The sequence below is a fragment of the Anomalospiza imberbis genome, chromosome 6 (assembly GCF_031753505.1).
Source record: "Anomalospiza imberbis isolate Cuckoo-Finch-1a 21T00152 chromosome 6, ASM3175350v1, whole genome shotgun sequence".
NCBI classification, from domain to species: Eukaryota; Metazoa; Chordata; class Aves; order Passeriformes; family Viduidae; genus Anomalospiza; species Anomalospiza imberbis.
Genome location: NC_089686.1, coordinates 60,743,140 through 60,766,887, shown reverse-complemented (window position 1 = coordinate 60,766,887; position 23,748 = coordinate 60,743,140). Strand labels below are relative to the sequence as shown.

At 39.0% G+C, this 23,748-nt stretch overlaps 1 protein-coding gene across 2 annotated transcripts in view; it reads right to left on the bottom strand.

Annotated features, from left to right (window-relative positions):
* IMMP1L (inner mitochondrial membrane peptidase subunit 1) overlaps positions 1–23,748 on the bottom strand; it is a 32,727-nt gene that overhangs the window by 2,779 nt on the left and 6,200 nt on the right. Inside the window, exons 2-6 of one of the 2 annotated variants that reach the window (XM_068194812.1) lie at positions 15,358–15,490; positions 14,506–14,594; positions 13,801–13,927; positions 1,955–2,065; positions 2–643 (exon numbers count right to left, since the gene is read on the bottom strand). In XM_068194812.1, the coding sequence (XP_068050913.1) occupies positions 638–643; positions 1,955–2,065; positions 13,801–13,927; positions 14,506–14,594; positions 15,358–15,462 (438 nt within the window). In that variant the 5' untranslated portion in view covers positions 15,463–15,490 and the 3' untranslated portion in view covers positions 2–637. Of the gene's footprint in view, position 1; positions 644–1,954; positions 2,066–13,800; positions 13,928–14,505; positions 14,595–15,357; positions 15,491–23,748 lie in introns of those variants that run through there. The other variant, XM_068194811.1, reaches the window with a different exon arrangement.

Sequence of the window (23,748 nt, the reverse complement as noted above, 5' to 3'; positions counted from 1 at the left end):
ATTCCTAAAAAAAGTAACTCAGCACTGAAAGGCACTGTTACATCTGCTTCTCCAAAATCCACTGTAAGACAAAGCCACAAAAACTTCCATTCTGAAGGCAGTAAAAACAGTTGGCTGGAAGAGAAGCCAAAGCTGCAGCAGGCTGCATTAAAAGCACTCAGAGGTCTCCTGGCCAGTGGCCAGTGGCTAGCCAGCCCCGTGCAGTCTGTGTCTGCTGCCCTGCACTGCAGTGTGCAGCAGCAGCAGCACACAGGAGCAACACCACTGTGTGCTCATGTGAGGTATCACAAAGACCCCTACTAAAAACACGCCTTTGAAGAACAAATTCATTTTTGCTTTTGTTAGGCACCATATACTTAAATCTCACAGAAACTTGAATAATCACTACTCTAGGCCACTGTCATTAAACAGCTGCTGTGAAATCTGGTTAAATTATTTTGATTAAGTATCAAGTGATTGCCTAATATTTTTTTTTAACAGACAGTGTTCTGGAGTCCTAAAGTAGTGCTTCAATATGAATTATCTGTGTGTGAGTTCCACTCATTTTACAGAGTTTACTTAGGGTTCAGTCCTGCCAGTCACTCCAATAAGGTCTTTCAAACACCTTCCTTGTCAGGGCACAATCTGGACACAAAATCTATTGCTGTGAAGAGATACTGTGACTAATTCTGGCTGTCCATACACAGGTTCTTGATATATCCAGTATTTGCTAACATTAAAGCAGTAAACAGCAGCAGCTTTTCTATACCTGTGCCTCAGTTTGGAGAAATGCTTTTTTCATTTGTATTATTACTGCCACATTCTCATTAGAGGAGTGTCAGCAGATGAGCATCCTTTGTCTCTTAGCAGTCAGTAATCCAAGCTAAAACTTGGGTCATAAAAACAGCCCTGTTGGGAACCAGCATTTTCCCCTCTGGTGTAAGGCAGACAGCAGGAGAAGGGGCAGAGCTCCGAGTAAACACCAGGGAAGAACTCTGAGCCAGGAGGAACAGAGGTCACCCAAAATTTGCCAGTAGGGCTGGGGGGCTCCTGTTGTCTGAGGCTTAGAAAGCAATTACTGATTGTGCTCAATAGCTGCAAGGGTTTTTATTTTTTTTTTGAAAAGTCCCAAATTGTGTTCATAAATACTGTAAATTAAGGATATAAGGCTTTGTTAAATTGGAAAGATCTAATCTTCCCTGTTTAATACAGGTGTGCTAAATTATGGGTTTGTGGATGTGTTGAAGTATCTGGAGAAAACCTTTTTTATTGTTCTGAATGCACAACTTTAAATCCAGCTTTCTAAAAGCAGGTGCATAAGTGTGTAATACACACTCCCCTGTTTCTTAGATTAAACTTTTTACGGAGAGGAAATTGTGTTATGTTTCTTCTTTTTGGTAAAAGAGTAAATTAGTAACACAGATACTATCAAAAATAATTCAGTGTGAAATAAAGTTGTAGAATTGTTGAAGCAAAAGGAGAAGAAACCGTCATGGTTTAGGTATAATATTCATCCAAAGCATTTTTTTAGTTTAAAAAGCAGCGAGGCCAGGCTACATGTCCAAAGTATGTGTGCAAGTCCTGGAAACAGAATCTTTTCCTCCATTTTGTTTTTTGGACCACAGAGCTGCAACAGTGAAAAACCATTTTGCAGAGAGGATCAAAGGAAGGATGAAATGTACATCTGTGCAGCAGGGCGTATGTGTGTACATTTGTGGTTCTATCATGTTTGGATTTGCTTGCAAAACAATTCATTCAATTTTCAGAGCAGTGACTGCTCAGTGCTGCTCCAAAGTGCTCCCTCCAAAAACCCCGTCACTGTTGATTTATCCTTTTACAGCAGGTGGGGGAGTGTTCATGCTTTCCTTTACATTTGCTTTGGCCAGGCAGTTGGGGAGGCAAGTTTCAGTGCCTAACACCCACTCATTAAAAATGTATTAATGCAACTATTTTTAGATAGTAAAAATTCACATACCTTAAGACAAATGCGTCCTCTTATCAGCCCATAAGGAACAGGTCCGTAGCACCTGGAATCTGTAGAATTCCTGAGATTATCACCTTCTAACCAAACGTGTCCTTTAGGCACCTATAAGCAAGATTGAAATGTAAAAAGAAACCAGAACAGAATGGTGTTAAGCAGTTTGCCTTACAGTGTTTTTCCTGATTTCTGAGCTCTGTATTTCATGACTGTGTAATGAACTAAAATTTATTGAGTCTAGTAAGACCCACTGCCAGATTTAGAGGGATGAGAAGGAGTGCTCCAAAGTATCTGTTCTATCGTGTTCAAAAACCAATGGTTTGCAACAAAAAATCCAAAATGAAGATGCAAGAGGTTAGACCAATGTGACAGGGTCATTAATTTAATAGACTTCAAAAGAGGTCATTAGGATGTTGACTGAAAATCTGCCCTCCTGTCGCAGTAACAGCATGAACAGGGCAGCCACACACTCATCAACATCCTGGGGCCAGCACCAAGGCTAGACCTGTTAGTGGATTCATGATGAACTAACTGGTAATTGATTGTGACATCAATTACGAATAATCTCATCATTTTATCGGAGTAGGCTTGTCAAAGTTCTAATTAAGATCACAGTTCATTCTATGTGCAGGCAGAATCCACAACACATTATATTGCAATAATGATGATCACAAAACAGCAAATCCCTTTTTATAATTTGAAAATTAATGATGGTGACCTTATACTATATGACAAAGACCTTTCATTGCCCATATATATTATGCATTAACTATATTACATACCACAGATTCATGGCATTCACTGGCTGACTCAATGGCAAAATGAGAAATAGCAACATAGCTGTAATAGTTACCTAAATGAGAGTATGAAGCTTTCATATGTGAAAAAGATGCTCCTGCAAGTCTTAAACTAAGATATCTGCTTGGAACATACAATACTATTTTGTAATGTTTTCTTAAAAATGTTTCAGATACAAATAACCTCTTTCAAGTTACCAAATAAAATACTTATTAATTACATTTCTAATTGGGTTTTGCTTCTAAAATTTTAAACCAGGCTAAAAATTTTAATGAAGCAACATATTCTCAATCTAGAGAATATTTACTATGGACTTTAAACATACATTTTTTCCAAAACCAAGTACCTACTTGGAACATTACTACGAAGTATCTACTTGAAACATTACTATGAAGTATCTACTTGAAACATTACTACGACCACAATTCAGAGGAAAAACATATGGAAACTAACTAAATAAATAAACAAACAATTTCAAGTGAAACTCAAAGCAGGAGCAGCAGGAATGTTTTGGAATTGAGCCACGCAGACTCTAAACACAATAGTCTGCAGAAGGGAGAGTTCATGGGTAACAAAGTGAGATGCCACTGTAGAGTAAAGGCGGGTTGTAAACCAGTAAGAACAAATGCAGGTGCCCCACTGGAGGAAATTGCAGGTGGTACTTGTAGGTGGCTGGCCAGGTAACACTCCCTGGGAACCTGGGCTTTAATGGGAGGCTCTTGCTCAGCCATGCTGCCACGTGCCTGTCACCAGACCAGCATCCCAGGCTGGCACTCTGCTGCCAGAGCCCCTCTGCTGAGCCGTGGCAAACGTGCCAGCTGTGGACTGAGACACAACAGGTCACTTTGGCAGAACGAAACACACTGCAGAAAGCATCTGTGAGCCTGCCCATCCCTCCCAAGCAGCCCTGTATTTCTGTGGCACCAGGAAAGGTGCCGTAGGTGTGTCAGAGGGCACAAAGCCTGGCCTCAGCATTTCAGAACACACACATGCCCAGCAATGTCTAAGCCCTTTTGAAACCCACTGGTACCATCTCCTTCCACAGGTATAAAGGATTGCCACCTCCTTTGTCTTTAAGTGATCCACTACTTAGCCAAGCTCCTCTACTGCTTGTTCTCCCAGTCCTTCCAGACAGGAACTCCCTGTTCAGCTTGTGTGTCCCCTTTGTTGTTTGGAAGGCTGATCAGATTCCTAGTACATGCACCAAAGGGTTTCCTCTGGGAAGGCCAGCTGGTTCCAGCTAGATGACTTTGGCCCTCCTCCTACCCAAGCAGCTTTGCAAACAAAAAAAAAACCAACCAGAAGTCAATTTGTACATTTAGAAAGCTTCTATGTAGAGTAAAACAACCTGTGTAGAATATGCATTTTGTGGTTTTGATAGGTCTCTGTTTGAGCATGTGCTGTCACTGCTGTTTTCCTCAAAGATTCCACAGAACACAACCTGTTTAGGATGTCCAGCAGGGTAGCTGGATGTTTGTGGTCACTTAGTTCAGTGGAGCCACCCAAAGCACTGCCTGCGTCCACACTCACACATGAGTTTGTTTCTCACGTGCAAATAACAGTACAAGGCAGCACCTGACCTTGCTGGTGCAAACTCCCCTGTCCAGCACCTACTGGAATAACGAGTCAGCCACCAAACTGCTGTCACTGTGACAGACTCCCTCAGTAAACACACAAACAGGACAAGCTGTTATATTACTATGACAAACTAGGACAAGCATATATTACTATGAGACAGAAAGCAAAGCCATGCTAACATTTCATGTTGCTGCAAAAGCATCACTTCTTGCAATGTGCTCCTGTTTCCCTGCCAGCTCCCCTTGTGCTGTTCTGGTTCCTGTGCTTTCTCATTTCTCCCAATTCACAGGCAGAACATGATGCTCATCTTTTAATGTGTAAAATAAAGAACCACTCATGACTCAAGTATATCCAAAAGCTTTCTAGAACACTTCCCATATTTCTACCAAGCTCCAAAATGACAAAAAATAAAATAAATTGCTTTTGCCTGCAATGGCATAAAACTACTTCCAGTACTAGGAATAGTTACTTGTCTAGACAAGATGTTCACAGTTTGCATTTCAGGTAGAACATTTGCAGTAAAGCGTCTTCCTGCATCCTGAAATTCACCACTTAAGGTAATTTTTGCAGTTCTCCCTGGAAGGTATGACTGGGCCCTACACCTCTGAATTTAGCATTAAGAGTACTGTCACAATGTGTGATTCATCTAGGGATAATGCACCTTTGTAGGGTGTCTGTCCATCACCTAGGCACTTCACTACAACCTAGAATTAAAGTCAAGCAATAAAAATGACAAGAATTACAGGAAAATGTAAAACCAAATACCGGTGACAGGCCATAATCATTAATTAAAAAAAAATTAACCAAAGTAGTATAAACCTCTTTGAACAAAAGACCAGTGCCAGAATCCTCCAAGGCTCCATGCACCCTGCCATGTCTACACCACATCACTGATCTCAGTGGGATTACTCACAGGAGATAGTCCACCTGGAGTATCACCCTTTGCAGAGGCAGGACTCAATGTGAAACACTCAATCTGCAAGCACAGTAGCTGGGAATGATATTCACCAAATAAAAAGAATTAACTGTTAAACCCCTGTATTTTTAGTAAGAATTTTTTTAAATTTAAGAATTATTTAAGAATGTATTAATTGCACAGCAATTAATGCTGCCAAAAACCCCAAGGCAGAGGGAAAGCCACCTGTGTCACAGCTCACAGGGTTGCATTTTGGTATCTATAGGCAGTGGACCTCTTAGAGAAAGTAAACTGCATCCAAGAAGTGCCACTGAAATCACAGTACCCACTACACAGAGGGACAGTGACTACAAACCCACACTGATGAGGGGTAAAAGCATTGCCCTGGGCTGGGCAGCATCTCTGATCTCCCTACACACAGGCCAGAACTAAAGATGAGAAAGTCTCACACGCCCAGCAGCTGGATTTTCACAGAATGAGTGGGACTCTGCAGAACCAGCAACTCCTCAGCAGTGCAGGCTGCTGTGAAAAGCTGCCTCTGACTGTCTGCAGACAACTCCCTCTGCCCCAGCAGCCCCTGTGCCCCTGTTCTGTGCAGATTATCCGAGGATTTACCTCCCTTGTTCGCAGGCAGAACCGGTTATCTGCAGTGCTGCTTCAAAGTGTGACAATGAAAGACACCCATCAGACACCCCCCTGCTCCCTCCCCAGGCTCGAGACCAGAAGAACAGGACTATCCTTGGGAACAGCTGAGCTGGAAGCAGAAGTTCATTCTCTTTCACCCCAAATAAACATTTTTCACTCTGACAAACTGGCAAAATTTGCAGAGCTGTTGGAGTTTAATCAGTGGTGCAGTTAAAGTGGCAGAACTGAAGTACAGGGCAGGTATATGATGCATACTCACCAGCATAAAACGTTAATTTACTTAAAGGGGGGGAAATCATCAAATAATTATATTCTTTTGGTCTCTTTACATGATGCCAAACTTTTTTCTTTGTTTACTCAATTATGCTCAAACCCAAAAGATAAGAACCCTGTCCTGCATCACCTGACACATTAGGAAACTCATGTATTGCAAATAAAGCTAACAGACTAAATTATCTGCCTCAAAAATACCCCCAAACCTAACTAACTGAAAACAGGCTTCTGTGGTTTGGGGTTTTTGTTTCGAGAGAGTTTTTGCTAGTGATTGTAGGGGACTTGTAAGCATGAATATCTTGAAATCTCAAAAAACATCAGCACATACAATCAGCTGGGAGTAGATGTTTGAACTTTTGTAAGGTCACAGGTATTCACATCACCTCCAGCAATATCAAAGTTTCAAACTTAAGAAGAACTTTAAATAATTCCCATCTTTTCAGTTCAGAGGCTTCCTTCTTGAGCTATGATAAGAACTAATCTCAGTGGTGGACAAAAGAATAAAGTCTGCAAGTTCTCATCTATCCCTACTAAGGTCTATTTAAGTGCCTCCTACTTTGGTACAAGCAACAAATGTAATTGCTTCATGGCCTGCGGGTGTTCATTTAACAAAAGGAGCTTTGTGAATAAACCACAGGTGTTACCTTTCTTGATTAAAGTGAAATATGATGAAAGATTCTACAATATCAAATGACAAATTTACTAAATACTGATTAAATTGCCTTATTTAAGTAAATTGCATCTAGTTAGGATAAAATATACACCACAGAAATGCAGGAGTTTGTTTTATCACTCTATACTTAAAGTCTCACATAACTACTCCTTAATCCTTTATTTATTAATTCAGAACCAAGACTGAATAATGCTTAACAAATACTTTTTTTAATGATCCAGTTGCTCCAGGCACTGTTTCTGTAGGTTTATCATAAATGTTGTTCATACTAAGGCTGCCATCTGTATCAAACCCAACCACATTAATTAGCTCAATATTTTCAGAATCAGGGTAAGCATTTCTATTTACTTTTTTGTACTGAAAAAGCTACCAAGTGGTAGCAACCACAATGGAATAGCAAATGTGGAATCAGTATCTTCTGTGTATCCTTAAAAGGCTGAATTACCTGGAATTTATTATTTCTTAATGTAATAGAATGAATTTACCTTAAATTTATAGGTACTTCCAAAGAGTTTAGCATTTTTCCTCCACTTGCTGAACAGTTTAAGCTGCTTATGAATAAGATATAATGTACTTGACCCAGTTTGTTTAAACGCACATATTAAAAAGAGGACATTAATCATAATGTTGGTCCAGGTTGGTATTAGAGAAGATGACAGTGAAACACTAAAGTGTTTTTTATACAAAAAATCAAATTCATTGTGATTACATATTTGTATTATTAATTCATTCTCTGTACTACACCATTTGTAATTTTAATAGAAGATTTATAAAAAGATAAGATATGAAGATTTGCCTAAGTTTTGAAATCAAATATTAACACCACATAACCTCCAGTGTTAACTCACACACCACCGGGGAACTAAGGAATATTAGCATAGGCTTGAATTTCTAGGACATTTTAAGACATTTTTCTCTACCATGGAAGCACACCAGTTGGGTGTTGTTCTGTTACAAAAATGTGGGGAAGCTGTTACAGTGACGTGTCAGAGCACTCATTGCTTATTTCAGTGTTTGGGGTTTCATCACTGCTGCTCCTAAACTTTGTGTAATGTAGGAGTAACTACTGCTGGCCTGAGCTTGACTGCGTGGAACTTAAAAGCTTTGATCACTACACTCTTGGCTTAATAGAAGAGGTTTCCACATCAGAGATGTCTATGCCAGTCAAATGAGAAAAATACCTGATTTCTCTCAGTATCACTTTTTACCTATTCCAAAAGTTTTCAACTGTGTTTATTCAAACTTGCATGCATTGTTTATTGCTGCAAATATTTAATGCTGAGTTATAGATCATATTGTTAAATACACAGATCTCAATCAGCTGGAAAAGCTATGTATCTCATTTCTAAAACCTCTACCCCTAAATTTAAATTATGAATCATCTTTCCTTTTCTAAAACTATTATCAGTTTAAATTAAAACTAACTGGTTCATGTTCTTAGGCCAAAACTTCCAGACCCAAATCTCCTAGCTACATTTGGAAACTCCCGAACAAAAATTCAGAATATGCCTGTGATTCATCTGTCCAGACTCTTATTAGCCTCAGATTTATTAGCCAGAATATAAGTGTTTTAGTAAAAAGTACTGATTACAAATGCATCAAAGATTACTTAACGGTTTGCAGAGACCTTTCTGACAGCAATAATTAAGAAGGGTTGGATTTTCTTCTCCAGATAACAGATGATGTAACAGGGTCACCCAAAAGTGTAAGTCTGAGAACACAAAACCCTGTGGGTGCAGACCCAGCTGGAACTGGTTCTAACACAGAACCCACCAGCATCACTGGTGTGCCCCGTGCTCACAGATCTGCAGTCCAGCCTGGGAGAGCAGGGGCTGATAAATAACATCATCAGGGCTAAGGAATCCTGTCTGCCAGCTCCATCAGGAGGGACCTGAATCTCTCCTGCACAGCTGCTACAGTCAGAATAAAACTTGTGCTCAGAAGCTTTCATTGAGTACCAAGTAGTTGGTTTCACCATCCTGAGCAGCTTCCCAGAAGTTATTACTGAACTTTGAGCAGAGGAATAACAGAATCATGAAATGTAGCTATCTCTGTGTTCTTGAAGTATCACGAAACCAAAACTGCAAAGGTACAAAGACCAAGCCACTTGAACAGAGGAAACCCTGGAAATACTGGAAATTAGACTGATAAAATCCTTTGTGTTTCTTTTGAACAACTGAACAATTTAGTTTTGACAAATCAGAATTTTGATTTAAAACAACTTCTCAGAAAATTCAAGGTAAGCATGAGTCATGAACTCTCTGTACTGGCATACAGAGCCATCTGCAAGCCAACAAATATGCCAAATTAACTCTCCCCTCCCATCAGACATTCAGCACAGCTGCTGGTTAGAATTACAGCAGGACTTTCTCTCAAACCTCTAGAACACTTAGAGCTAAGGAGGAGCAAGAAAATACCTTACTCATTTTCCGTATCAGCAACTACTGAAACTTACTCAGTGAACTACTAAACCATGAGTGTAAACACTAAGATACTTAGAGCAAAGGGGAAAGAAGTGATGTTTCAATTAGGTTTATTTTTAATTGCTATTTAGGATATCTTCTAATGACTATCAAACCACTTTTCAGTGTCTTGCAGGGTGTATTCAAACCCTGTGATCAGGATTCTGTGCCGTTTGCCTTGACAGTATGTTACTCCTAGTGCCCACATCATATTCTTACTGCATTTGCTAAGACCTGCTGGAGAGTTACCAGCCCTGTGCAAACACAGCGAGGTGCATTATCCTGGGAGTTCTGTTGGCTCTGGAGCTCCCACAGGATGAGGAGATGCCATCTCCGCGGCGAGGCTCGCTGCAGCACAAGGCAAACACTCCCCCAGCAGCCAGGCTGGCAGCATTAGTGGGAGCTGATTGATCACCAGCACGGTGTTGCTGAGATATGGAGTTGTAGCTCAGCCTTTTATCACCGGGACTTGCACGGGGCAGTTCCTTATTTACAGACTCTGCCTCTATTAAGTGACATTATTAGGGACTACTTTTGTTTAAGTGCCACGAAGGCTCAGCATATTGGTGGTTTATGACATACAAGCTGTTTGATTCTGATGGTTTAGCCCTCACTTTTTCACACTGTAAATAGGACCTGCAGGACAAGAACATATGGTACGTAAAGAAATTAAAGCTAAAGTAAATGGCATTAAAACAAATTCAAATGGAGCAGTAAGAGACTCGATCTGAATTATAAACCAGTATTAAGACTTTTTTAAACACCTGAATATGAAAAATAACCTTTCAGCTGTTTTTTAAGGACCATTTCAGAGGATTACTGTGATTAATTTCCTTACTAATCCTCATTAATCCCTATATATTTAAATTAATAAAATAGGATATCTCTTAGTAAGTGGAACTAGTTCTGAATACAGCATTAGTTGTTTACCTTTTTAACTTCTGGGTTCATACCACATTGCCTCTGATACAGAAAAAATACATTATGCATTGTTAAATGTCTATTACAGCAAATACACTTGTTTCTATTTACAAATGTACATTTAGCACAAAACCAAAAAAGAGCCCTGCAAGACTGCCAGCCTAATGCTCACATTCCATACCAGATATCAACAAAAAGGAAAACTACCTTTTCCTTTGTAATACTATAGCAGCTTACTCAAAAAAGGAAATTCATTATACTTTCATGTAAATAGGAAGATTTCCCTAATTATTGTTCTACAGATAAACTCCAATCGTATGTACTTAAATTGTAATTTCAGCACATGCCTAGTTTATACCACTCAGTTTTATATGTGGCATTAGTTCCATCAGCCTGTAATCCAACTCCATCAGAGACAGGTTTTTGATACAGCTTTAGCTTTAGCGCACTCTGACAAAAATAATTTTCTCTTATGATGTCCTCTTTCAGTTAAATAGAGCAGCAAGAGTATTTTAACTGCCACTGCTATCGTGCATTTCTACTTACTGAAATACCTCTTTTCAGAACAACTTAGGATTTTCAGCTTCAGCTTATGTATGATTTTTTTTTTGTTTGTTTCTTTTCATTATAGCTTGAAAGGTTGGTTTGTCATGTTTGGATTTCTTTTTTAATCTACAGGTATCTCCTTGGTTGTTTGCAGCAATAATGTATGTCATCTGTGTAATTTTACAGAGAGCAAATTGTAAACAGAGATCTCCATTCTCCTACCTACACATAAAGGCATCCTGAGAAATATATTCATGAATGAACCAGCACCTCAAGTAGGATCTGATTTTAGCATTCTCTTAGGCTTCAGGGTAAGAACTGTGTGTGACAATGCTTCTAAGCACAAAAACCCCTAACGTCAATGCTGTAAAATATGCCAACACTACCACTGACACAGTCAATGCAGACTGAGAACAATTCCTACTCATGTGACTCTAAGGATTCTCCTTTTAGGGCAAATCTAAAGTAGGTGCTTGCAGGTAATTTCACCTCAGCTGTATGGGCATTACTCTGCCATCTCCAGGAACTGGCTAGCTCAGAAAACCTATCCTCTAGTTGGCAAGCAGCGGCACAGACTGAAGCAGGGGTCTGAGCTGCCTAATTTGGCAATATTGCTGGCATCTGATATTCCCATTTACTGTGTAAGTCTGCAACATGACAGGAACTTCCCAAAATAGGAGACAAGCCCTCAAGGAAAGCTGAGCAGTTGGCTATAAAAAAACAAAGACTGATCTGACCTTACTCGCTTTGGAGTCACAGCATTCACACACCACTCAGATTTCCTGCTTGAAAAAAGGCAGCTAGTAGCCAAATAACTAGTGCAAATAAAGCCAAATAAAAAGTGCAAAACTCATGACACTTTCCAGGCTTTGCTCACTTCAGGAGTGGTACCTTCCCCTGGCAGACAGACCCCTCAGCAGCACCCCTGGCCATTTGGAACCTCAGCCCAGGCCTTTCCTCAGTTCAGACAATCTTTTTTTTTCAAAAACCCACCTCTGGCAAGTATCAACAAAACAGCCAGTTCTCTGTACATCTGCTGCCATTATTTGCTGTGAGGAATTCTATGTTTGAGTTAAAAATGCATAGCACAGTGATTCACTAAAAGAAGGAATTTGGTTAGGCAATTGCCTAAACATAAAAACATATCACGTTTCCCCTCTCCAACAATTTACTTAGTGAGTAATCCAGCCTCAGTTATGAACATAAAGTACAGATATCCATGTTGGGAATTTACTCTTCTGTAAAGAAAGTGTCTCCTGAACAGATGGAAAGACCTATCTCTTTACCAAGCACTAAAGGTAGAAGGAAAACAGGTATCAGGCACAAGAGCACTTCCATTTAGATAATTTCTCCTCCTAGATACAATTTATGGTGTAAGAATTACAAAAGCTTGTCATTTCATTGTATTTCCACACATTAGCCTTCATGAAAACAGGAAATGGACTCTGAATTCCCCATCTGCTCTTTTTCCTCATACTTTAAATTAAAACTGGAGACAAGAAATCCTGCACTAAGGCAGAAATTGTTCTGCTGAATATTCACTTGGTCACTTCAGTGTTTCCTGAAAAGCTGATAGCCTGTTTTAAGTACAAATCTTTCCAGAATTTCCTTTTCAAGACTAAGACAAGTGAGGAAAAAGATGCTCAGAGAAATTCTGTTTGTGTCTTCTGTCAGTGTACACAGAATTCAGGTTGCTCTCCTCTGGGAAATGCGTACTCCATCACAATTATGAGCTCCACCAGAGCCAGAGGATTCCTTTAACTTGGTGAGAAAGGTGGGTTTGTGTTCTTTGGGGTTTTTGGTAGGTTTTTCCTTGGTTAAATGGGTAACACAATTTGATTTGTGAAAAACTAAATGTTTTGTCCTCTCCTTCAAAATGTAACAGAGAATGAGCTCCTTCCGTATGCCCACAAGTGAGCAAACTCTAAGAACAGCAGCTCCAGTGGCTCTGGCATTACAGCAGATGTGCAGATTAGAGGCAGGAGCCCAAGGTGTCTTGCCTCAACACTGGAGTGAAAGAAAGAAATTGAAACCCTCAGGGCGGGGGATGACTCATATCCTTACTGTTGACAAGAACTTTTGCTTTTAGTAAAGACAAACTCCACTTCAGCTGCTCAGTACAAATGAAGTAATGGTACCTGGAGGCTCCCTGGTGAAGGTGGCTGCCTTTATGGAAGCTAAACTCTTACAGGATTTATGTGTCACAAACTGTAAGGAGTGTTCCATAAAATGCTCATTCTTCTTATTTGGAGGATGGAGTGGATATGAAAGGGCAAAATCACAGCTTTGTTTAAAGATTCAAAACACCTGGGAATATCTGATGGCTCCACAAGTGCTGAATAGAGGTAACAGTCAAACACGCTTCTGGGACAAGGAAAAAACCTACATTCTTCTGACATCATCATTCCCGAGGATTTTTCTCATGATAGCCTAAAAAGAAGTTGCTAAAAACATTTGGTCACTGATCTTCCCAAACTTCTGTGAAGTCTATCTGCATAAGGACAAATGAACATTGAGATTATTTTTCCCTTTTCATTGCCTCACCTGACCCTTTGGCCAAGTTAGGAAAACTTCTACTTTTCCAGCCATACTGAGGAGCATTAAAATATTGCCACATTGAAATAGTTACACTAAAGTAATAATAATTATGAAAGAAAAATCTGCAAAGCTATTACAGAGTCAAATATTCACTTCTTAGTGTTTAAAATACCAGAGCAGTTTTGCCTGAACACCAAGCACCTGCATCTGTCATCTGTACTGCACTTTTTAAAGAATTTCAGAGCATTCTTCCAAAGGGCACAGCAGAAATATTATCTGTCTACAGTTCCTACAGAAACAAAAGGCAGAGAAAGACATCTTGGCATAGATAGTCTAAAAGTACAACATTTTACTGTACATATTCAAGAATAATAATTTATTAATGTCATAATTTATGATTTATTATGATCCTCAAATATTGCAAATCCTTTAGAGACCACCAGGCCTACTTAAGTAATCATTAATTTACATAGTAAGAAACTCTAATACTTACATAGCTGTGACTCTTAAGGAAATCTGAAGGGTTGCTTGTGCAGACTTTGTCCCCTTCCAAGCCAATTACTCTTTTACAGATATTTGATTTGGGGTCATTTGGGCTTTTCACAATTACAATATCTCCTCTGAGAGGAAAAAACAAACAAAAACAAACAGAAGAACTCTAATTACAAACTATTTTGCTGAGTATATGAGCATCCATGTATCTACTCCAAAAATAATCACACACATTAAAGAAAGTCCATTGTGCTGAAAATTCTTGTGTACAATTTTGGTTTCTTCAGTTTTACTCCGGTGTAATTTCACAGAATTTTAAAAGTTGAGTGATTTTTTTGTTATTGAGATGAATTATGAAACATTTAAGACTACAACCTGAGACCAGTAATACCCATAGTTGGTTTTCAAGACCAAACTGCTTAGAGAAGATGTTACATTCACTCAGTAGAATCATTAAGGAGGAGGAAAAAAAAGATCTTTTTTTTCTATTTTTTGGAAAAAGCTGTGGAAGTGACAACAGACTGAATCCAAACTGAATTTTGACAAGCTGTTCATTGTTTGTGATGATAACTTTAGCATCCTTTAGACACAATGAAAAATTGCAAGTTAGAAGCAGAAAAATGCACTCAAAATAAAGAGCAGAATGTGGTTACTGACAAGCCCTGGCAAAGAGAATGTCAGATGTGGTCTCAAGAGAGGAGCGTACTTTCGAATGCAATAAAAGTGGCGGCTGAGGCTCTCCGAAAAGACAATATCAGAGTTCTGAATGGTTGGTTCCATGGAAGGTCCAGAACACTGCAAATTCAAAAGAAAGGAGAAAAAATTACTATTTCAAACAGCTTCTATCTAAAATAAACTTGTATTCAAATGATGTGCTAATAAAGTAGAAAAGGTGGAATGTAGACAACTAAAAGTGAGCTTCTCCAAGGAATGTGTGATGCATTTAAAAGCTGAGGGGAGCCTCTAGAGCACCTCTAACTCTGTTACAGCTCCGTATTTCCTTGGGATTGCTCCTGAGCTGCACTAGGTGCTACAGGCCCTTATGGATTCCTTCAGCACTGCATCTCCAAGAAATTTTTAGGAGCAGTGCTCAAAGCCATACCAGCTTACCCCTTTCTCTTCTCTGTGACACCGAATCATCACAGAAGCTGCAGGAGCAGCTCACAGCCAAACTCCCCCATGCCCAGCAGCAGTATCTGCCAGGTTAAGGACCTGGGGAGGAGGCGCAGGGAGCATAAAACACCCAGAAATTTGGCCAGAGTGTGAAACAAAGGCATTTCCTATTGGTAACTCCAGTCTTTTTCTTGAAGGATGGACTCTGCAAAAGGCTTAATCAGAGTTTCCCATTTACTTCAGTGATGCCTCAAGCAATAACACATCAGAACACATGAAAGCCTAAAGTGCAAATAATTTTCACAAAGGCTGGACCTGCTTCCCATAAATGGTGTTTGATGCTTTGAAGAAAATTAAGAAACCTGAAATATTGGCATCATCACATAGAAAAATGTCAGTATTACAGTTCTATCTCCTTTTAAATGACATGAAAATGAAGAGTTACCACAACAATTCCTCCAAGGTACTCAAAGGCACAGTGTGCTATGCAGCCATATTGCACCGTGTACCCCAGAAATCGGAAGGTTTTTCCTAGGGCATGGCGAAGCATCCTACAGTGGTACGGTGCCCAGCTGGCTCTACAGCAAAACAGAAGAGGGTCATTCATTGGAGAACAAGCAATCCAACATTTACAAACCCATCTTTTGTGTGTAACAGGTGGGTTTAAAAAAACCCAGCAGTGTAATGAAACCAGCAAATAATCAGATAGACCTGAAGAGGTGGATACAGAAATAAGGCATCAGCTCTTTCTGTTCTCAGCTGCAGCACAGTGCTGTAACTTCTGCAGCTGTAAACATCTTCTGACCCCCTTCCCCAAGTATTCAAGTCCAACTCTGATCCAGTTCCTGCAATGCTAATCTAAATAAAATGTTTCCTTATCAAAATTTGGTGGTTACACTTAAAGAAGTGGAAAACATACTGAAGTAATTGAAGCAAGCTCTACATTCTGCAAAAAGCCTGTTCCCTTAAACTCAGTGTTGCCTTATCATGAACTAAAACCACTGCAAGATTTCCCTCTTTTTCTAAGATGGGTCAATAGTTTGCTGAGCAAATACAGTATGTTGAAAGAAAAAAAAGGAAAATGCTGTGTAAAATATGGCCACTTCAAATGAAATAAAGACATCTTCTACATTTCACTGCATTTCACTAATTAAAGACAGGAATTTACAAGTGCATGGCTTTATTTTCAGAACTCTCACTAGAATTTAATGGGAGTTTTGCCTGACTACATTCAAAAGACAACCACTATTGGGAGCAAATATTCTCTAACAAGTTCATTTCCTTGTTCCAAAAGAGATGTACTTTTTTATCTACATATACTTCTCTGCATTAGAACCGCTTAAACCACGCTGTGATTCATCATTCACATTCAATCTGATAATTTTCGCAGTAATAACCCAAAATAGAATGGAAAACAGGAAAGTCTTGAATTGTGTCTGGCAGACGCAGCAGCCAGCACGCTGCAGGACACACTGCAGGAACTGGAGCAGCTCCCCTGGAAGGGGAATGCACTTTCAGCAGAATCCATTCCAGTGAGGCAGAGAAGTGGTTGGTTCTTCTCAATTCAGTGCACCCAAAAAGCACCAACCAATGCCTTACACTTAGGCCAGACACACTGAGAGCCCAGAAATGTGACCCAGGTCACAAAAGGAAGGTGGAGGCACAGCAGATGGATCTGAGTTGCAGAAGTAGGTGAATGCACAACCACAACTCTGTTTGGAAAGAAGTCCATCATCAATCCTTCTTAACAGCACCTGCTAGAAAGGAGCCTCACGCTGCTTCTCAGTTCAGGGAGAAAGAAAAGTACTGCACAAGCATCCTCTATTTTTGGCCCATGCTATTCAGAAACCTTATATTAACATATTAAGACAGTAGAGAATTTAGGCACCTGTGGGTATTGCAGGTAAAAAGGCATTTACAAACAATGCATTACAATGCTCAGAGTACACAGATCAAATTGGGACAAAGAAAGAGTAACAGCATCAAGAGAATGTGCAAACCTCCTATGCCAACAGCTGTCAGGTTGTAACTAAAATGTTTTTATTATGAAGCTCCAAACAACAGCTCTACATCGCCGAAAACAAGTTTCAAAGGGATTGCAAGCCGTTTCCTTTTGGATTTTGGGTGAAACAAACAGGGACAGTTATGCTGGACATGTGTTTCCCTGGGATGCTTGTGAGTAGATTTGGGAGCTATTCAGGGAAGCCCAGGGCTCAGAGTGAGCTTTGCCTGCTGCCAGAGCTGCCATGGTAAAAAGCTAACCACAAGGACAGAACATGAATGAAGAGCTCGCAAATTTTGTTCCCAGTTCTCTTAAAATAAATTCTTAACTCCTGAGACATAGATTTCACCAACCCATTCTTAAAAATGTAGTACAAAGAATTTTTTTAAATGCTCAAGCTTATTAGATTTTATGATAACGATCAAAAAATTCTTAGCTTTATATAAAAGCTTTTGATTACTACCCAAGAAAGTTAATTTCAAATGAAGCACATATATACCTGGATTATACAACCTGACCCTGGCAAGGTACCTCCTGAGGACAGGAGGGTGTTTTAAATGTTAAGGTTCATCTTTAAATATCTAACATTCATTCCAAATAATTAAAATCCTAAAAGCTTCCATGTAGTCTTAAGTCACAACTTCTAGTTAATAAGTGGTTGTAGCAAGTCCAGTAAAAAAAAAAAACACCAGACCAAACTAGTTTATTTAAAAAGAAAAAAAAAATCCACACAGGAATAATTAACTTGAGCATCATTAAAATAGAATTGTTTCCTCTGAAAACTTCGTATCATTACATTCTTGAAACAATGTCTTATTGTTGATCACAAGGAAGTAAACAGCTGAACAGTTTTCCACATCACACAATTTTAATACAAAGTACCATCAGCAGGCAACTCCACCAGATCGAACATAAGACCATTAAGCACAATAAAACAAATTATTTAAGTCCCAGGCCCCTTGAAAACTTAATGGCTCTGTAGTATAAACATCCTTATTGCAGAACTAATGGCCTAAAACCTGTTGTAATTACTTCCAGGTACTACCTACTATCATATAGCAGGTAGCTGAAAAAATTCTACTGAAATCAACATTGGTTAAAAAAGGTCACACATCCATATTTATCACAGAAAACACAATTTGGTTATTTTACCACAGCTGTATAGTTGTAAAATACACAGCAAATAAAATGCAAAATGCAATTACTAGTATCTTCTGCTCCCTCTTCCTTCCATAGCCTATGCTTTCATCACTCGGGTTTTTGTTTGTTTGTTTATAAAATTAATCACAGCTAGCAGGGTAGAAATCACTTTGAGCCTCATGAATGACATCCAAGAGATGGGAAAGGATTAGTTCTCAGTTGCTGCCAGTTATAGCGCCAGGTGGCTTTTTCTGCAGCGAAGGTGTTACCGATAATCCCATTACATTGGTACTAAATCTTGCAGACATCAAAATTATCACCAAGGTTCCTTTTCATCCCATCCTTTCCAAATGACTGGAAGTCGCTTCACCTGAAAGAAGTCAAATCCACATGCAGCTGCTGTTCTAGCAGCCAGCGGACTCCCTGAGAATGCCAATTGTGATCCAATTTCGCTGTGCTGGTGGCCCCCTATTCCCTGTCCAATAATACATCTGTTAAAAAATCCTACAGCTACAAATCAAGTTTAATCCTACCAGGGACCTCATGTTGGTCTTGTCTTCCAAAAAGGCAGCAGGTTTTGCCGTCTATCTCTGCCAGTGTCTGGGGAATACTCTTTAAATCCCAGCTCTACTTAGAAGAATAAGCTAAGGATCACAAAACATGACCTCAAAAACCCTGATATGACTATATTCTGACCCAGAGGCATTCATTCTAGGTGAAGATTAGAACTTTGCATAATAAGATTACACAGCAAGTGAATGATATCAAGGGACTTTCCATATGCAGCCGCCTGGTTTTCTATAGACAGCCTGTGCTCTGCAATATGCAGTGCAGACGAAACAGAGCTTGGGCTTTCTAGCTGAAATAAAATAGATTCACATAAATTAGTTGGCCATTTCCAGATTCCTAAATCCCCTATTACATCTTTTATTGACAGCTCCTGTGAGGATAGCACAAATGGTATTCTCTTTGTACTCTCTGCTTCTGTAGCACTCGTACTCTGAGGGAAATGTACATAGGTTGTCTAGAAATTAACATCTTGTTTGCTGTAATCTTGGATTACAATTAGCTGTGTACATAATAAAATTAGAAAATCAATGAGCAGATTTATCATTTCCAGAAAACCAACGGCATTGTGTAAGACAATTTAATATGGCACTGAATTTTTAAATACAGGAAAATCAAAGTTGCAGGCACTGAAAGCGTGACTAAACAAATCACTGCACTTGGCACTACATAGATTTTTCACTTTCATAAAAAATTTCCAGCGGCATTTGCTTTATATAATGTTTCCCAATTCTGGAACTGAATATGTTGTGAATTGTAGTGAACTGTAGTGTATGTCATTGAATATGTAGTGAGAGATTATCAGTTTTTCCTTCCCTAACACAAACTCTTCTGCTAACGTTCTCCACTTCTAACCAGACACCTTTCTCTATGCATAACTTGCACCACCTCTTTCCCACAGAATTACTCTGAGATTACTTTAAAAAACAATCCAAAAACCCAAACCAAAGAAAAAACTCCACACTGACTAGGCCATTTAAATATTTGTTTGAGCTGTTATTTATAATAAACTCTTATTTTAAAACTTCTGCATGAAACTGATGTTACATGTGCTAGAAGAGCGAAGTGTGTGTATCTTATCTGGATGCTTCCCATATTAGATACACAATATGCTTTAAATATATAAATATACAAAATATAAATATACAAAATATAAATATACAAAGTATAAATGTACAAAACACTTTAAATATTCTAATTACAATCTGAGGATTCTGAACATCTAAAGCAAAATGAAGAACAATTTCCAAAAGGTCCCTCTGTGCTGGAGATCAGAAGAACTGCTTTTTATTTCCAGCTGTTGCTTTACTCTGGAAGAAACACTGGACTTGGTCTGGCAAATGTGAGCAAGCCTGGTGATATTCTGGACGAGATTACTTTTTTACACATTATCTCGACGAGGCAGTTTGTCTCCAACTAGAGCTCCTTCAGCTGCTGATCTCAAGCTGACAAGGAGTTTAATCCTGTAAACATAACACAATTGGCTGGTGTTAAATAACCAGAGACTACCGACAAGAATGAGCAATTTCCCAACACAGATTTCAGGTAGTTCTCACTGGTTCTATTTACCTTTGGGAAGCAGCTCCTAACACTTGCACAACCCTGAATAAAATGCTGTTTTAATGGCCAGATGCATTCCAAAGCTTGTCCTCCTCTGCAGCTCCATTCACTCCTCTTTGCTGAACACTGAAATCCAGACAGCTGAGCAAAGGCACGGTCGTACATGGCAGGCCTGGGCCTCAGGGATACCAAAATTCACTTTACAGTCTTCTGCAACAAGGTCAAAGTCAGGACAAACACCAAAGGTCTGGCAGACACCACAGTCACCTTCCTGGTAACTGAGAAAAACGGGCTGTGCCTGTGTCACAATGGTCAAATAACTGCATGTGTTTATCTTCAATTTCGAAACATTCGCTGCCTTGAGACACAGACATATAAACACTGAAAATTCATTTCAGTTTAGTAAGACAAAGCCTAATTTTCACATTAGGCACTAAAAATCTACAACCCTACAAAATCTGAAGTTGCCCTTGGCTCATGTGTCCCCTGCACTTCCCAGCTGACGCATCTTGTGGAAATGATTTTGGAAATACTGCTCAAAGCAGTGAATAGAAGAGGGGCAAATAACTCCCCTGTGCACTGACAACTAAAAATGCTGTTTACTTAAAATATTTTGTCATGACAAAGAGGATGGTTTGCTGGTAAAAAACAACAAACCTAACAAAAACACCACAAACAAAAACCCCAAGCCCCTCCACATCAAACAACCCCTCCACATTTCAGTACACCATCACCAAGACTATTTAGAAAAAACACAATTGTCTCCATCCTATTGCCAGTGTTGGTCTCAGAGAGATTCCCATCATTGAAGAGGCTCCACATTAGTTTAGAAACACAGAAATCACAAAGAATCAAATCTTTAAACAAACAGGAAATCAAACCTGACAGACAATTAAACCATAAACAAACCATTGAACTTCTGAAAAATACAAAAGCAAAAAACAAAACCAGTTTTAGCACTGTCAGAAAATAGCAGTGAAGAATCCTTCTGCATGTTTATCAATACTTCCCAGTTATGAGCATCACCTTCTAATAAAATAGCTTATGCACAGACTGCATTAAAAAAACTGCTAAAAAAACAGGAGAAAGGCAATACAGTCAGACAAGAGAGTGCTCAGTATTTACTTTTTCAGGTTACCTGAAGAGAAGAAAAATGCAAATCAAGTGCTTATCACTGCTGTTATTCTGCAAAAATGTTGACCGCTTTCCCAAACTGATTTTTAGTTACAAAGTTCTAAATACACACAGGCACATGGACTCACTGCTTTTTTCAGAGCAAAATGGTACTTCATGAGAGCTTATGCAGTAAAAATAAAATGCAATCAGTATTTTTTCTCATTGCTCAATAAAATTTTATTAGTTATTTCTGAGCTGTTTTATGTGTAAAACACAAGTTCTGTAAGGTCTTCTCCACTTAGAGATACAAGTATAAAAAAGTTCCAAACATCAATGGATGAGTGCAATGATATTCAGTCTAAGTTAATCCCCAGACATCCAAATCCATGAATAAAAATTCATCAGTTTTAAATACACTGAGCCTATTAAGCAAGAACAAAAGCATATGCACAAAAGAGCTTTTAATATATTTCAAAGCCCACAAGAGCCATGGTCTCATTAAAATTATAAATTACACAAACATGGAATAAAGATTCAAACTGCAGTGCAGCTAAGCAGATTACAGCAAACCCCGCGTTCCATATGATAACACACCATGGCCCTCCCAGATGGGGGCTTGGAACAAAAAGGCCATCACTGCAGCTAGGGAAAACCTCCTTGTGATCTCTGCTTTCTGTTCAGCAGATGACAGCCAAATAATATGTTGATTATTCTGTTTGTGCTGCTAAGCTTGTAAGATGGAATAAAAGCGATATGATCTATTGTGAACTCCATGCTAATGTGTTGCTCCACTCATAAATAATATACTGAATTTATTCTGAAACTATCTTTTTATCTGACTTCCAGGTTTTAAATGCATGAACTAAAACAGAAAGCCAGCACAAGCTATTATTTAATTTGATGGTTTAAAATAAAAGATACAGCTGACACAATAATAAATGTGAAAACTGACTACTTAGGAATCAAATAAGTAGAGGTGCCTTCCTCCAATTTAGCAAATGGCTCTAAGCTGAGGTGCTGAGCACGTTCCAGCCCCACGAACGGCACCCTCACTGATACCAAACACATCACCAAGCAGGGCCTGCATGGCTCATTTTATCACAGACATCCACCCCAAACAGGAGTTTCAAATGAGGACACAAATACTAGCGAAACAGAAAAGCAGTACAGAAACAATCACTGTATAACTTCGTTAGTACTGCCTCCCTGAATTGCCTTCTTAAAAACCATTTAGGTTTTTACTAAGTTGTAAGATTTTATTTCATCTGCAACTGCTCATCTGCTTTGTTCCCAAGACGTTCCCACCGAACGTGGCTTGCCCTTTCTTCCATAATACACTGCTTTTCTAAAAGGAAAGCCAGTGACTGGTCATACAGCTCCTTTCACAGATATTTTCTGCGTGCTAAGAAGACTGACGATATTCCTACAACTTAATGTTTGTGAATTTCAGTTCTTTTGTACCAGAAATGTTAAAAATTCCATGAAAAAATCACTGTGGCTTGGCAATAGCATGAGAACACCACGATCAAACAGTGCTTCACACTTCGAGGACCAATGGAAACACAGTCAAGAAATGGTGGAAGCACGAGGTTCCAAGAATGTGCAACAGTTTTTGCAGAAAAATAAGAGCAAGGTGCAAAAAAAAAAAAAAACAGCTCCATTACCTTTCTTCCTCTGCTAGGGACACAGTCACAGCTGTAAATCATAGAAATATTGAAAACATGGCTACTGAAGAAACACAGGTATTCTAATAAACCTTAGGGCTAAAACTTCAGATGAATTACCCCCTGTTGCAAAGAAAGAAGACATTCTATTCTTTCCACACAAAACCAAGACAGGACTTTGAAACAATTAGTGAAGCTCACATTTCCAGCAGCACCCACAACTAAACTAATCTCACAATTCATTTTCAAGATTATTGTTCTGCAGGTTTCAGTAATATTGTATTTCTAGGACCTTGATAACATTTTGGTTTCCCTCAATCTGTTTCAGTATCTAGTTTTAAATGTTAATTAATTTTTATTCCTTATACATATATTACCTCATACAAAATGCAATTTAGTACAAGAGGGGGAAAATGGGAAAAAAATGGCAGCCCTGCTCCCAGATAGATGGACCCGAAATGGTGTTCCCACAAATACAGCACTTCTGGCATGGAATTGGCAGGCTCGGTGCAGGGGATGGAAGCTGAATCCACTGAGATAAAGAATGATGATTTGCTAAAATACAGCCTGGCTACAAAAAAAGCCAGATATTCAGTGCTTTCTGATGGTTTATTTCACCAAAACATTATTCTAAATTTGAAGCAGTTTAAGTTTGCCTAAGTAGCCAGCTGTGAATCTGGCTTTACAATGAGTTTTACTAGGTTGCTTGCTTGTCTTATATCCAACTTTATAACTCACACTGAAAAATCTCAATTTTACTTCCTGACTACTTAAAGGCCAAAATGCC